The sequence below is a fragment of the Natrix helvetica genome (genome assembly GCF_964273705.1).
Source record: "Natrix helvetica genome assembly, chromosome: 10".
NCBI classification, from domain to species: Eukaryota; Metazoa; Chordata; class Lepidosauria; order Squamata; family Natricidae; genus Natrix; species Natrix helvetica.
The window spans coordinates 21751245-21766522 of record NC_138561.1 but is presented as its reverse complement, the minus strand read 5'-3'; the positions used below and the strand labels follow the sequence as shown (position 1 = coordinate 21766522).

Below are 15278 nucleotides of genomic sequence, written 5' to 3'. Positions count from 1 at the left end.
CCGTAGGAAATGGTGTTCTGCATCTGTAATAAATTTTAAAATTCAGACTCTTCCAGGAATTTGTTGGGTTTAGAAGGCACAGCGTCAAATACAAAGTACAGTAGCCTACCGTTCCATTATTTAGGAAAGTTTTATAGTTTGCCTCTTTTCACTTGATGTGGGCTCTAAAAATGTTAGCTTTGGTAGCTAAGTAGCAACCAGTAACGCTTATCCAAAGGGGGCTGAAACAATGTGGATTTTTACCTCTCAAAGGGAGGCAACGTTTTTTTTAAAGAATTCATTCTCCTTGCTTCATCTTCTGGGCTGCCTCAACTCTTAGTCATGCAGGACAGGACTGGCTGGGTCTCCACATTTTTTTATCTGCTGCTTTGTAGTAGAAGAGAGCCTCCCCTCTGAACAGCAGGAGTGGTCGGGTAAAAAGTCTCTCTCTGCTTTCTGTAAAGCAGTGGCGAGTTCCCCTCCTGTGCTGGTTTATTGCCTTGGACACTGGTCTATTCCAACAGGCCTGCGTCTCGTGTCCGTTATTTCTATGCAATGGAGTATTCCGTTTCCATCTCCTCACTTTTGGCTTCACCAAAACAGGGTTAGTTAGATGGGTGCGAGATAGACTCAAGCTAGTTGAACTTTATTCGCTCCGAACTCCGGGGTAGTAACGCGGCTGCGGTTAAAATCAGTGTGTCAAGATCATAACGTGTAAAATTCATTTTGTAGTGCCCTGAATGATTGAGGCTGCTGCTATACATGGTCACCAGTTAGGAAAATAAAACTCTATTCGAAGTGGATGGGAAGTCAGCAACTGACGTGGCCTTAATCTTGCCATGAGTAGAAGCACCCTGCCTTGGTTGTTATTACATCTTTCATGTTTACTTTTAAAGCTGAAAATACTTTTAGTAGTCTGAAATATACGCTAAGAGCCAAATGTCCATTAAAAAGGAATCCCTGTCATCGCACAAGCTTAGCAGACTAAAAACCTTATTGGTTTTCTTAATTGGGAAGCCTCTAGAAACTTGCCTCTGTTACATCTGTGCAATTTTTTTTAAAAAATGTGATTTTCTTTCCCATGGGAAAAAAAGAGAGACCCTCTCGCTCAGCTATCCAACTTTCAAAGAGAACCGCTTTGATAATATAATTGCATTGAAAATGCATCGGAATCCCCAGAAGGAAACCTGGTCTGACTTTGCTTGGTTTGCCTCTGAAAGTATTAGGTTTGCCTTGTAATTCTCCATTCATGTGCTCCAGTATTCAGAAGTGGTTGGCAGTGTTTCATATAGGAATAGATGCCCACAGCAGGCCTCACATGCAAGAACGATTAAAACACTTTCTTAGAACATAACTAACCGCGTGCCTCAGTTTGGTTGCAACTTTGCACTGAAGGACTTGAAGGAATGTGACTCAATTCATGTTGTTAACGAAAACAGCACATCATGCAGGATTGCCCAAAACCCTGTCCTAGAGGGGACAAAGCTTTTCCTTGCTTAAAAAAAAGAAAACAAAAATAAAAACCAGACTTTCTCCATTGAAGGAAGGGTATTTTCATTGACTGTACTGTAGGATACCTGCCAGATATGGGGTTTAATTATTGAGAACCTAATGGAGCACTACAAGACTCTGAGCTAGCCTCCGATTAAGAGAGCAGCTTTCTAATTTCTGTTGAAAATGATGCCTTCCACATTGTCCTGAAATGAACGGTCCTAGACACCCAGAGGAAATGCTTTAGCAGAGGCACTTCATTCGGACCCTAAAATGGTCAGATTCCTTATGACATATCTGCACCCTCTTATTAATGGGCTCTACCTGGAAGCAGGAATTAAAGAAGCCAGCAATTCAGAAAGCTACCACTATCCACACCTCTCTCCGTAAACTGAATTCTAACTGTTAATAGGAAACATTTATGTCCCCCAATGGCAGGTTAACATGTTTTCCAGTTATAACTTTCCGTTTGGAGCAAAAGGGACGCCTTTTGCCCATTTCGAGCCATTTCTTTTACTCCTAGTATTACAAAATGTGCACGAAACTTTATATAAATATCAAAAAGTTTTGTAAATATTTAATATTTACCTAATATGATTTTGAACTGTAAATGTCAAGTATTCTGGTATTGGGATTTTTATGTTTTATTATACTTTGTTAAAAGGTAAAATTGTACATTTTTAGAATGTTTTTATCCGAGTAAATTTAATGTACTGAAAAACAAATAAAAGACCGCAGTGTCTTTCCAGTTATCCTCGTTGATGGGGTTTTTCCCCCCCATTCCCCTTGAGGCTAAAGATAAAAACGCTTGGAGCTGGCTAATTGCTTTCAGCAACAGACTGGCAGAGGGCACCTTCAGAAGTGGGAATTGTAGGCAAACTGCATTGGACTTGGGTTTGCTTTCTGCAGGAGAAGGCAAGGCCATGCTGCAGCCTGGGCTGTATGGTAATCCAGCTGGTGCCCCCAACCCTTTTGGCACCACAGACTGTTTTTGTGAAATACCATTTTTCTTTCCTAGACAGGGAGAGGAGGACTTAACCTAGAGTTCACACATGCACTTTTGCTCGCCGCCTGCTCATCTCCAGTTGTGTGGCACTGTTCCTAACAGGCCACACACCTGTACCAATCCGTGGCCCAGGAAGTGGGACCCCTACCGAAATCCTCTCGGCAGGCATGCCCTTTCTTACAGCCTTTGGAGTCCAATTTTTTCTTGTTGCATTAGAATCATGGCTCAGAAATCCCACCCAGCCCAGTTAGCAGCAATGGTGGCCCGGGATTTGAGCAGTCCTGGTTCCAAGCAACCAGGCCAGAGGCAGCGGTGCCAATTTCCCGGTGCTGTCTTAAATAACATAACTGGGTTTCAATTTTGAAAAAGTCCACAGCCACATTCATAACACAGGAACAACGGGGTCAGGTTTTGGATGGGCTTCTTCAAAACAACCTTACAACCACCACAACTCTTTTTCCAAAGAAAGCCACAAGGTGCAGCCGTTCCATACTTGAAAGGGCAGCCTATATGTAGAACCTAAGTTGCCCAGAAGGCATCGCATGTTTACAATGAGATCTCACAGGGACACTTTTGAAAGCAAACCCTGAATAGGTGAATCCCAAGATACAAGCTGGCTAGTAGGCCAAGTCTTTCAATGGACTGAGATTTTAGCAGGATTTCTTGATGGAAGTGAGCTCTCTAGAACAGCATCCCACCTGCACACCCACCAACAACAGTACATTTACATTTCTGAGGATTTCAAAGGGATATCTCAGATACTTCTGCACAGGACTCAACAACAAAATGAAAATTCAGTTAACCTGCATCAGGTACATAGTTGTAGCCATCGAATCCACACGCACTCTTGAGTCATTTTAGATACAGTCTAGACTTTAATAAAGTGAAATTATGTTCAGTGTGAAATTAAAACCGAAGGAAACCAAGGTTTTCAGTTATGGATGCAACACAGATTCAATCTTCCTTCCACCTGTCCCAGTTCAAGAACTCCGGGTAAAAAGATGAAGATACATAGATGTGCACAAAAAGACACAATTGTAATGGCTAAAAAGCTTGTACCTGATGGGTTGCATCTGTTATCACCATTTGAAGGATAAAAGGAAGCCCTCTTCGGAAGGCTAGATGGGCGGATTCGGTTTTTTAAAAAAAAGATGCATGACAGAATACAAATATATTAGAGTAAGGTTCTTAACTGTTAAATACATAACCTAATCTTTAAAATACACACTTCCTAAACCAGGGGTGTCCAAACTTGGCAACTTCTGGGAGTTGAAGTCCACAAGTCTTAAAGTTGCCAAGTTTGGACACCCCTGTCCTAAACTAAAGCTATGCTTGGTATATAGTTATAGTTAGCAATCTGGTGTTTTGCTGATATTGACTAAAGTAGCAATACCAGGGAATTAACCCTTCTCTCACTTCCCCCCCACTGCCCCCCACCTCCAAGTGCACTGATTTTTCAAACACCAAGAAGCCGGAAGAGGCAAACTTTCCTACCTTTTGAGGAAAAGCAGTTTTAAGGAGCTGAAATATAAATTAACAGGATATATCACACAGGTGTATTTCAGTTGGCTACTTTTAACATTTAGCTCAGTTCCTATGATTTTGAGTAACGCCAACATTTTTTAAAATTATTACTATTGTCAACATGCATGCTATGGAATCTTGCTCCGATTCCAGAGACTTTTAAAAAGCAAGGATGCCTGTGCAAACGTATAGCAAGTCTACAAAGCTGGGCCGCTTGTCCATACTGGCACTCATCTGTTAAATATTTACAAACAAAAAAGGAAAAGGAGCATCCCGCAAAGCACAACTACTCTGAGCAGATCAGTGGCGCGACATCCCTTTCTTTTCCCTGGGCGAAGGGGCAGGGGAGGGCAAAAACTAGGCTAGGCTACAAGGCCGTTTACATGGAGGACTTCATGCCAAACGTTTCCTGAGAGGCGTAGACCATGTACAAGAATCCGTCTTCGTCCTTTTCACTTTCGTACACCTCCGAAATGGGTGTGGAGACGCTCACCATGCTGTGTCCGTTCACCAGTAAGAAGAACGCCTGATTGGAATTCAGCTGCAGTCGCCGTCTGGAAGGGAAAAGGGAAAGTGGGCCACGAACAGCAGCACCGGCACCGCTCGGCCTGGCCTCGGGAACTCCCAAGAGGATGACCGCCCCCTCCGCTTTATCGCATCCAGAAATGACCACTTAACTAAGCTGCTCTTCCCAAGCATTTCTCGGCCTGTCCCTTTTCAGCGGACCTCCAGGGACTGGATACCTGGCACTGCCAGGACAAAGCCAGACGGTCTCACAAAGGCCATCCATTAGATTTTGAACGGGCTGACAAAACGGAATCCTTCCCCCTCCCATCAATATACATTGAATGGACCCTGGGATTTCCCCCCCAGATTCCATCTTGTTCGCTCAGGTTGGAATAGATCCCCCCCCCCCCCCGCCCCTTCTCAATCCCAACCAGCAGTGGTCTGTGGAGCTTTTATTTAGCTCAGCTTATTTGTTTAGCACCCAAAGGTGCTTTTCCAAAAGGCCAATGGACTTCCTTGGTTTGTCCCTTCGAAAGCGTTTCGCTCCTCATCCAAGAAGCTTCTTCAGTTCTGGTGGGGAAATGGAAGGATTTATATCCTTCGCAGTCATCTACTCTGAAGGTCGGTGTTGGCTCTCTGGGAGTTGTTGAGGCTGCTTGGGGGTTTATCTGTATCCTCGGAGTCACCTCAATCTGAGTGTAAACGGGTGTGGAACAGTTCTTCGGTTAGAGCGGAAGAAGCTTCTTGGATGAGAAGCGCAACGTTTTCACGGAAAAAAACCAAGGAAGTCCTGTTGCCTTTTGGGAAAAAGCACCTTTGGGACAACCATGAACTAAATAAAATCTTTTTTAAAATCAATTTTCAGGCAGCAAAGCCCAACAGCATCTGTGCCTCTGCAGCTTTACCCCTGAGTAAGCAGAGGATAGGCTGTGTTTAAGATCTGGGTTCTGCCTCAAGTCAGCTGAGCCTTGTGGAAGCCTAGCTGAGTTATCCACTACAGTAGCTTGTCTTGGCTTAGCACCGTCTTAATATTGTGGAACAACAATTCTTAAGAGTTCTTAGACAACAGAGTCCCAATAAAATCTGGGGGTCCCAAAGTAAAGAAGCCTCTTGTTTCTTAGGCCTCACAAAAAAGTGAATCTGCATGCAAATGATTACGGGTTAAATACCTGATTATCTTGATAAGCTCACTCATGTTGACATGATCTGGGACCAGAAATTTTGTTTTGTCCAGAACGGGAAGCTGCTTTTCTCCTTTATATCTTTCGATAATTACCTGGAAAAGATGCCAAGAGTAGAAACAAACATTGGAATGCGACAGACGTGCCACTTTAAATTCACACTTTATATTTGGGTTTGGCACAAAATGGAACTACGTTTTTTTCAAACCATGCCAATTGGGATGACATATTTTCTGCATTTAAAACCAACACTTTGAACAACACAAAAAGTGAATTGATATTCATGAATTTACCTAGTTGCCTTTATTTTAATGAAAATGGCTAAAGTGTGTCCAGAATGATCACAATAGGTTTAAAACAAGAGAAGAAAGAGGCAATTGCAGGAGGAACCATGGAAGTAGCAAAAGTGATGTTTTAAATCAAAAGCACTACAGATCATCCTCATCATCCCAACATTTGCAAAGAAATTCTTATTTTTTTGAGGCCACTGAGGAAATGATGCCATTTATAAATTTCCTTATAGCCTGAGATAAGTGGTTAAGCAAAAGAGAGGCTATCTTAACAACTTACGATTTTGTCATTGAGAAACAGAAAAGTGCCATTGAAAGAGATTATGCAAGCCTATTTAAAGCAGAACTGCTGCCATTACTTAAGATAGGGCAGTGTTGATTTGACTAAAGAGATCATATGACAGGTACAAAAATGGAACTGGATGGAACTGCTTCTTCCATTATTAAGTTCTTTTTTGGAAAGAAGGAAACAAAAAGATTATTTGGGCTTCAAACCTAAAGATCAATGTTCTGTAAAGTAACAGTTTTCATAGATTCTATACAAAGGTTGTGTGTTTAGAAAGGAAACAGAATTAGATAATTTTCTGCTGCATTTGGCACTGAGGAAAAAAAGGAAAAATTTAAATAAGCTGATTTTAATTTTGGCTGATGATGATACCTATCTTGAATTTTACTGGGCTTTGTTTTCTCGTACTAATTCTCATCTAGGGTTTTTTGTTGTGTTTTTTCCCCATTTGATGTTGCAAACAGCCCACGATCCCTGAAGATGGGGTAGATTATAAATACTGTATTAACAAAGAAAATGAACAAATGCACGGTGATTCCTTAATTAGTTACTGCTTTATTTGATAGAAAATTACTCCCTCATCCAACTCCAGACACTCTTTGGTTAACAAGCTACTCTCAAAGATGGCGGATTCTGCTAGGTTACTTTTATGATGGAGAGGTCAGTAAATTTTATAAATTGCCAAGGCCCATCTCAGCAGCTGCATCCAATGGCTTTCAGGAGTCTGTCCATGCAGCTGACCTGAATTCCTTCCTTGAAATTGCAAACAGATCAGGGGCAAAAGACTCTGCAGATTGGTCTACATGGAAGACCCCCTTAACTGGGGTGGGATGGGGGGGAGGGGTAGCCTAATCAGCCACTGATCTGGACAATCTAGAGAGAAGGGTAGGAAGGGGGTGGGGGTTAAGCCCACAGCTGGTCTACAATGCCGGTCAGGCTATTCTGGATTTTGCTCCTTGCTCTGATAGGGGCCAGGGAACATGATTGGAAAATGAGTGTTTCATATTTTGTGAGCAGGGGAACTTAAAAATAGTAGCCACTTCCTGGTTCCCCGAACTGCACGCTGCCAGCAATGGGATTTACCCAGGAATTGCACAAACATTTGAGCCAGCATATCAGGCAAGCACAGTCCCACCCTCTCCGGGCCTGTTACTGGACCAGAGAGGCATTCTGCTTTGGCAAGGAGGATGGAAATCCCCCTTTTAATTTCCTCTCTTACAATGTTGTCCTTGCTGGCCGTGGTCCTTCCATTTACATGTTCTTAACGAAGCCCGCCAGATGCTCTTTAAAGCAACTGCATCCCTTCCCTGAAACAGGCTCAGGATAAAATGGGTACACGTTCAGGAGGCCTCTGGGAGGTGGCCCACCTCTATGCTAGGTACACAACCCTACAGCACAGAAGCGTGGGCCACTTTAACCCAGAAAGAGGCAATCCATTCAGAGAATACCCTTAACTCCAATGCTCTGCCCCTGCCAAGGTCTGCCCAAGCCCCACTTGGGACAGGCGCAGCAAAAGGCTGAAGTCAACAAAAGCAGATGGGGCCCCAAGGTCTTTGGGATATCCTTGTGGGCAGAACTATTTTGGGCTTCGAATTCAAGAAGAGATCGGACGACCATTCGTCTGAAATGGTACAGGGCTTCCTGCCTGAGCAGGGGGTTGGACTAGAAGACCTCCAGGGTCCCTTCCAACTCATGTTGTTCTGCTATTGCCTCTGCCTGACCTGCCCAGTTCTTATCATTGTTTCCCACACAAGCTCTCAAAGTTTTGGAAGTCTTCTGTATTTCCTTCCCAACTACTGAAGACCTGCAACAGGGAACAGCTCTTTGGGAATACTATTATTGAGAGGGGCTACCAGTTTTCAGCATTGGCATCGCTTCTTTCCCAGACACTTCAACATCTAATAGGGCTTCATTCATTTGGATGGACTACTACAAAAAATACTTTGTAGTGATGCTTCTGCTGCTGTCTTGCCATGGTTCTATAGAAGAATACTTGGGGTCCCTTTGTGGCGAGTTTTCACTCAAGGTCCACAGAAACATGATTAAGAAGGTCTTACCGAATTAGCAAAAAGGAACTTCAAACTGCATTGGAGAAAGACAGGAAGGGATGATTCTCTTGCTCTAGATCAAGGGTTCCCAACCAGGGATGTGCGACAACATTCCAGGGGGTGGAAAAACGTGGGTTTAGAACTTTCAAAATTATAGTGTATATGCATAATTATATGCATATAATTATTTACTTTTGTAAGAGGTGCGAGAATATATCAGAAGCATTCAAGGGGTGCAGGGCATGGAAAAAGTTGGGAACCCCTGCTCTAGATTGTCCTCTCTCAAAATAAATCAGAAGCTTGTGAATGCAGTTCTCCCTGTTATTTCAGTCCATTTCCTTTCTCCAGTCAGTTACACATTAAAAGAAAAGCCAGCTGCAATCAGAAATTGAGCTCTGGAGCAAAACAAATGCGTATCCTTCTTTAAAATAAACAACGCAGGGCAAAGTATCACTAATTATGACTACATCAACTGAAACTGTTAACCCCTTAGCCCTCAAATACTGCTGATACTGTTAATTGAGTCTCACCATTAGACAGACCAGTCTGAAGCCAACTCACCGGTATCTTTGTTGGGTGCTGTTCGCGAATAAGTCTGACATCTTCTACTCTTTGTTCTAAAAGGGAAAAAGTAAAGTCATTGCCAAGTTCTATCCCTCAAAAAGAAACCAATTAAGCTTGTTTAAAATCAACTGTACGCTTTAACAAAGTATAATATGAAACTCTTCAAAAAATAAAGGTGGCCAATGGTTATTCTGCTATGCCCCAGAGGTTCTAAGTAAGATTTCGTCCTCCCCCCTTGATACGGGCCTATTTGCATTGCTCATTTCCTAAAGGAAAACAAACAGCAAATGTGACCTTTACTTTCATTTTCAGCAGCACAAAAACAAACCAAAGTGTCAGTCCTTCTTCCGCCTTACCAGAGAGGCAGGAAAACCAGTTTAGGCAGAACAAAAACAAAATCAAGCACTCAAAACACAGTCTTCTTATGCAAAAGAGAGAGGGAGAAGGTGAAAGAGAAAGAAATAAAATCACATTTAAGCCTCGATTATGCCATTTAACAGCTGAAATTCAATCTCCAGTGGAAATAAACCAATTCACAAGTCTTGCAGGAGTTGAATTATTTCTTTCTCCTCCCAATCATTAAACCCATTTTTTATTTTTAGGGAGGAGGCTAATGCTCAATATTTTCTTCCGCTTCTCTGCCTCTGATCTGTCAGAAGTCACCTGCCACTGAGTATTGCAGTCACCCAGGCAATTAATGAAATAATCACCTGTGATTCAACTTTTCCACAACCACAACAACTAACCCAAGTGGTTCAGAGGTGCCCATCAGGTCCTCTTACTAGACACCTCAGGAAAGGATTTGCATTCGCTTCATGAGCCCTGGCATTGCCCAGGAAGCAGGTGATTCCCTGGGCCACTGCAGGACTATTCTCCCCACCACCTGCCCCCACCGCAAAGGAAGGAGAGCAAATAAAAGGTGCTAGTAGCCCCTGCCACCCACCCCATAACCCAGATGACCTGACTGACCCACACATCCTCCTAACCTTGACCAGCACTTGCAACCCGGTGCCCTCCAGGCTCTCAGGGAAGGTGTGCCAGGCAGCCCACGATGCCCGCCTGCCAGGCGGAAGTGACAGGCACCAGACCTGTTTACGCCTGGATGCCAAGAGGCCGCACAAACAGGCCCTGCACTGACATGTCCCGCAGCTCCAGGCTTGGTTTAATTGGGGGAGGGGCGGTTGGATCTTCATGGAGAGGCATCCCTGGGCACACTGGGCGGGGGGTGGGGGAGTCAGGACATTGGGAGGGCTTTCAGCTATCTCCCCATCACACCGAGAGAGCGGGGGGGGGGAGTCCTCAATAGTCCCAGGGGGAGCGAAGGGGCGGGAGAAGATGCCAGGCTGGGGGAGGGGGGCTTCCTGGAGGAAAGGAGGGTCTTTTTGGATGCCCAGTGCGGGGATCCTTCCTCCACTGAGACCCCCTCGGTCCTTTCTGGCCGGGGTGGGGGGAGGGGAGACCAGGTGCCAGGCAAAAAGGGCGGGGGGAGGCCTCTCTCTCGCCCTCCCTCCCGGCCTACTCCGCAGGGCTGTTGTGTGGGGGCCAAGGAACTGGGATCCAAGGAAAGCGGGGCCAGAGCTACGCATGGAGCCCCCTCCCCAATCCTTCCCCCCCGCCCCCCGTCTTTCTCAGGGAGGACTCCAACTCCCATCGCCCGCAGCCGCCCCAGACGGGGAAAGCCTCCCCCCTCAGTCCGCCTGTCCCCGGGCCCACCGAAGGTGCGTCGCTGCTTGAAGCTCTTCTCCGAGGGCATCGCGGCGGCGGCGGCGGCGGCTGCTCCCCTCGACGTCTCTACGGCCTCCTCAGCGGCGCCCGGCCTCCTCCTCCTCCTCCTCCTGCCCCCCCGCCCTCCCGCGGTCAGCTGACCCCAGCCGCCCCGCCTCCTGGCCTCTGACGTCACAGGGAGGGAGGGAGGCAGGACGAAGCAGAAGCAGTAGGCCGCGGCTCCTCCTGGGCTTCAGTTGCGCCTGCGCAATCGGCTGTCCCCGGCCCTGCGTCTGCAGACGAGGAGGAGGAGGCCAGCGCGCTTGCGCACGTCGGGCACAAGGTTCTCTTCTCCCGGCCGCCGCGGTTACCATGGCGACTCAGAGGAGGAGGAGGCCCAGCCCTGTTGACATGCCAGGTTTTGGGGACCACAAACCCATCGTGCTGAACCGGCTAAGTGTCCTGATGTCTTTCCATCCTCCTCAGTTTCCAGGATGTTGATTATGTTACAAATGCAACTTCCAACACCATCGCTCTTAGTGGCATGAAGTGCCCCTATAGGCACTCCCCTTTTTTGCCTTCCAGAGGCCTGGGCTACAGAGCCCATCATCCTCATCCTCAACTAGCCTGGCCTACTGGAGCTCTGCGGCAGATGCTGGAAGATTCACTCCCCAGGCTCCTCTTCTTGGCATATTCCGTTTTTCGGTTATTTATTTCGTTCACGTCTGCTTTTTATTTTGCACATCCTTCAGAGCTTTTCACTTCTGGCTGCTGAAAGCCCACATGGGATACTCTGGCGTCCATCTGCCTCCCCACTGGGGATCCCTAGGGCAGCTGCCATGTTCAGGCTCTTCATTCCTGGTTACTCAAAAGCCAAGGATTTCCTGTGGTGCATAATGCTCCATAATGCTTGCAACTGACAGGCTTGTCATCTGCTTCATCTTCCACGGGACCGGCAGATCCTCACTGCAAGGACTGGCCCGGGGGAAACATACCAGGATTGTCCCAAAGAGAGTCAAAGCCCATCCTTCAAACCCCTTTGGAGCAAAGGGGCAGGTTGCTACAGGACTCCTCTCAGAGTGGAAGAGTACACAACCCAGCAAATAATGAACGCCAAAAGGCTGCTGATGTTGGCACAGAGACTTGAAGAGTCCTTTGGCATATTTCCTTCGCATCTGAAGAATAGGAAAGAAATGCTGCATAAAATGGACCACTCCTTGGCGTCACTTCTTTAGTGAGGCTGTTTGACCCGGTTTCTACTTAAGGGCATATTCACCTGGCAGGATGATCATGGGTGTGTGAGTGAGTGTGCAAAATAAGGAAGATGACTTTGACAGACATATGCAAGAACTGCAGCTGCTAATAAATGATGTCATATATATGGCACATCACACACGTGAGGTGATTGTAAATTGTCCTGGATGCCTATGTCCAACACCTGCAATGAATCACACCTCTGTCAAATTTAGCTGCTGTTGAACTAGGAAGCCTGGAGCAAATGTTGTGTGAAACCACGAAATAGCTGGTTTGTTGGGGTTTAGCACCATCTTTCCTGTCCCTATCGGATAATCTATTATTACATATCAAATGCACTCTATAAACTCAATTCCTTTCTCCGCCTTCGGCATCTAGTAGGGCTAAAAGGCACATTTTAGATGTTTGACATCGACTGGTATCAATTTTAGGAGGAGGGTTTGATTGGGAGCTGTCCAGCGTTGGTTATAAGATGGGCAGCTATAGAAATGGTTTAAATAAATTAATTGAAATAACTATTTAAGAAGAATTCAGGTGTGAAGCATTGGAAAATATGCTTTTAAGAATAGTTAGGATAAGATACAAGATACTGAGCTTTTAAAGAGAATAGGGAAAACATCTGAGATGTTAGCATTAAATTCCACCAAGTTTCACCTTTGAAGGTTGAGAGCCCATAGCTCTTCCATAGCTTAATTTCCCAGTGATGGGAAGAAAAGATTGCATCGTTGTCTGCTTTGCATCCTAAAAATCACTTGACTGCTTTGGTGTACGTTTCCGTCAGGGAGGGGGGAGAGGTGAGGAGGAAACATTTCACCCCCCACAAAATTTTGGCCCATCCCTGAAAACCAAAGTGTGCAGGTGGCATCAAGCAAGGTTTTAATTGTGATCTTTCGGGTTTAATTGTGGCTAAACCTGAAACATTCAGAGTCCTGTATTGCAGATGCTATAAGCCGATAGCAATGGCTCTTTCTTCGTGGCAGCAATGTGACAGACTCTGGTGAATCTTTAATGATAATCGATTTTTTAAAATGCATTGAGTCAGAGGAATGATGAGTCATTCCCTCAAGGCTCCTTGGCTGCCTGCCTTGGCGGTGACGTCAACCTGTATATTAATAAAAGAGAATATTCGTAGCTCAGGGTTGACATGAGGGGGTCTTTGGTGCTCTCTGAACATGCTTGTTTTCTTGCAGATGTTTCATGACCCAAACTAGGTGACACCATCAGTGCTAGTCAATGCTAACATCACGAGCACTGATGATGTTACCTAGTTTGGCTCATGAAACGTCTGCAAGAAAACAAGCGAGATTCAACCTATCAACAAGCCGTCCGTAATGCATATGACTTCCTCAGAAATAAATCCCAGTGAGTTAGTGGAATTTAATCCCGAAGCAAAAGTGCTCGGAGTTGGATTTTCAGAGAAAAAAGGAAAGCGAACCGCACTGAATATGGCAAAGACAGAAGAACTTACTCCTAATTAAACATGCATCAGATTTTATATTGATGTTCAGTGATTGTGGTCAGGTTTTTTGACTGCTGTGATTGCTTTCTCGGCTGAAAAGTTGTACAGGAGTCCTTGATTTACAACAGCTTGTTTAGTGACTGATCAAAGTTACAACAACACCGAAAAAAGGGGGATTTATGGCTGTTTCACCCAATTATGACTATTGCAGCATAATTTCCCCATGATCATGTGATCAGAATTCAGATGCTGGGCAACTGACTCATTTATGACGGTTGCAGTGCTCACCTTTCGCGACCTCCTGGCAACAAAGTCAATGGGGGAAGCCAGATTCACTTAACAACCGTGTTACTAACTTAACAACTGCAGCAATTCATTTAACAACCGTGGCAAGAAAGATTACACAATGGGGCAAAACTCACTTAAACGAAGGTTTCACTTAGCAACAGAAATGTTGGGCTCAATTGCCATTCTAAATCAAGGACTATCTGTCCTCTGAAACTCATTGTAATCCATTCCAATCCAGCTATGTAGTATCAACCTGTTTTGAACCCACAGCCCGTTACTGAACCTAGCAATAGTTCTGTGCCACACTAGAACGTCATTAACCATAAACTGTATTTTTAAAAGAGGTCCCATTAAACAGGTCCCATTCAACAGGCATTGAATATATGGATTATGCAGAATACAAAACATTAGTAAAAATAAAACAAAAATCTCTGGGACGTTAAAAACAAGCCCTGGGGGATGCCTGTTGAAGACCCCCTGCGCAGAGGCAAATACTATGCAATTTTGTCTTCTGTTGTATTAGTATACAGAACAGAATAACAGAGTTGGAAGGGACCTTGTAGGTCATCTAGTCCAACCCTCCCACCCAAGCAGGAGACCCTACGCCATTTCTGACTGATGGCTGTCCAGTCTCTTCTTGAAAGCTTCCAGTGATAAAGCTCCCACAATTACTGAAGGCTACTCTTGTTCCATGGGTGAAATGAATGAAAATGAATTCCCCCACCTCCTCCCAAAGGATTTCATGCAGCCACGAGTTGCTTTCCAGCGGCCGAACGTGCCTCGCACTCTTTTTCTCGGAATCCCGGAGAAAAGGGGTCGCACGGAGCAGCGCTCGGGGGTGGGGTGGGGGATGAGCCGGGATCGTCGCAGCCCATCTGCCCCCGCAAAAAAGGAAAGGACAGGCTCGGCTTCAAGGAGACTCCGGAGCGAGGCTTTCGCCAGGAGCCTCGTTGGCGCAGTAGGCAGCGCGTCAGTCTCATAATCTGAAGGTCGTGAGTTCGAGCCTCACACGGGGCACGCCTGGATTATTTTTTTCCCTCCCTTTGCAAAGCCGGAGGGAGAGAAGACCCTTCCCACGAATTTTTGCGGGAGAAGGGCTGCGCGACCCCCATCGTGGGCAGGACGGCGGGAGAGGGAGAAAGGCTGCAACCAGCCCTCGCCTTTCCCAGGAGGCGGGGCTCCTGGTGGGCGAGGCGGGCAGAACCGGTGGGCGGGGCCGCCAGGCTAAGTGGGTAGAAGACTAAAACGAATGAAGGAGAATGTTCGCAGCTCACGGTTGACAGGAGGGCGGACTCCTGGGTGATCTCTGCAGCCCTCGGGGGCTTCCTTGCAGACGTTTTATGACCCAACTAGGGAACATCATCAGGGTTAGAAGGGAGGGGGGGATGGAGGAGGATAATAATAATTGTGGGGTCCTTGGTGCTGTCTGAGCTTGAGAGTTTTCTTGCAGACGTTTCATGACCCCCACTAGGTAATAGTGGTAGTGCTAGAAGGAAGAGGGGTATGAAGGGAGGAGGAGGAGGAGTGTGGGGTGTTTGGTGCTCCCTGAATTTGGTGGTTTTCTTGCAGACGTTTCATGACCTAACTAGGGAACATTATCAGTGCTAGAAGGTGGAAGAGTTTATGGAGTGGAGGAGTAGAGAAGGAGGAGGACTGTGGAGTCCTTGGTACTCTCTGAGCTTCCTTGTCTTCTCGCA

General features: G+C 45.8%; 1 protein-coding gene across 1 annotated transcript; it reads right to left on the bottom strand.

The window, feature by feature from the left end:
* Positions 1–3328: 3328 nt before the first annotated feature.
* Positions 3329–10744, bottom strand: MAP1LC3B (microtubule associated protein 1 light chain 3 beta). Its single transcript, XM_081963136.1, has 4 exons — positions 10590–10744; positions 8874–8929; positions 5677–5783; positions 3329–4554 (listed from the first exon to the last, which is right to left on the bottom strand). Exons 1-4 carry the CDS (start codon positions 10627–10629, stop codon positions 4380–4382), a joined length of 378 nt encoding a protein of 125 aa, XP_081819262.1. The 5' UTR covers positions 10630–10744; the 3' UTR covers positions 3329–4379.
* Between the last annotated feature and the right edge of the window lie 4534 nt (positions 10745–15278).

Excerpts from the sequence above, each read along its gene's own strand:
- MAP1LC3B (XM_081963136.1), bottom strand. The coding sequence starts at position 10,629 with ATGCCCTCGGAGAAGAGCTTCAAGCAGCGACGCACCTTCG. Across the intron at positions 8,930-10,589 it reads CAAGCAGCGACGCACCTTCG|AACAAAGAGTAGAAGATGTC; the intron begins GTGGGCCCGGGG and ends TTTCCCTTTTAG. Across the intron at positions 5,784-8,873 it reads AGCACCCAACAAAGATACCG|GTAATTATCGAAAGATATAA; the intron begins GTGAGTTGGCTT and ends CATCTTTTCCAG.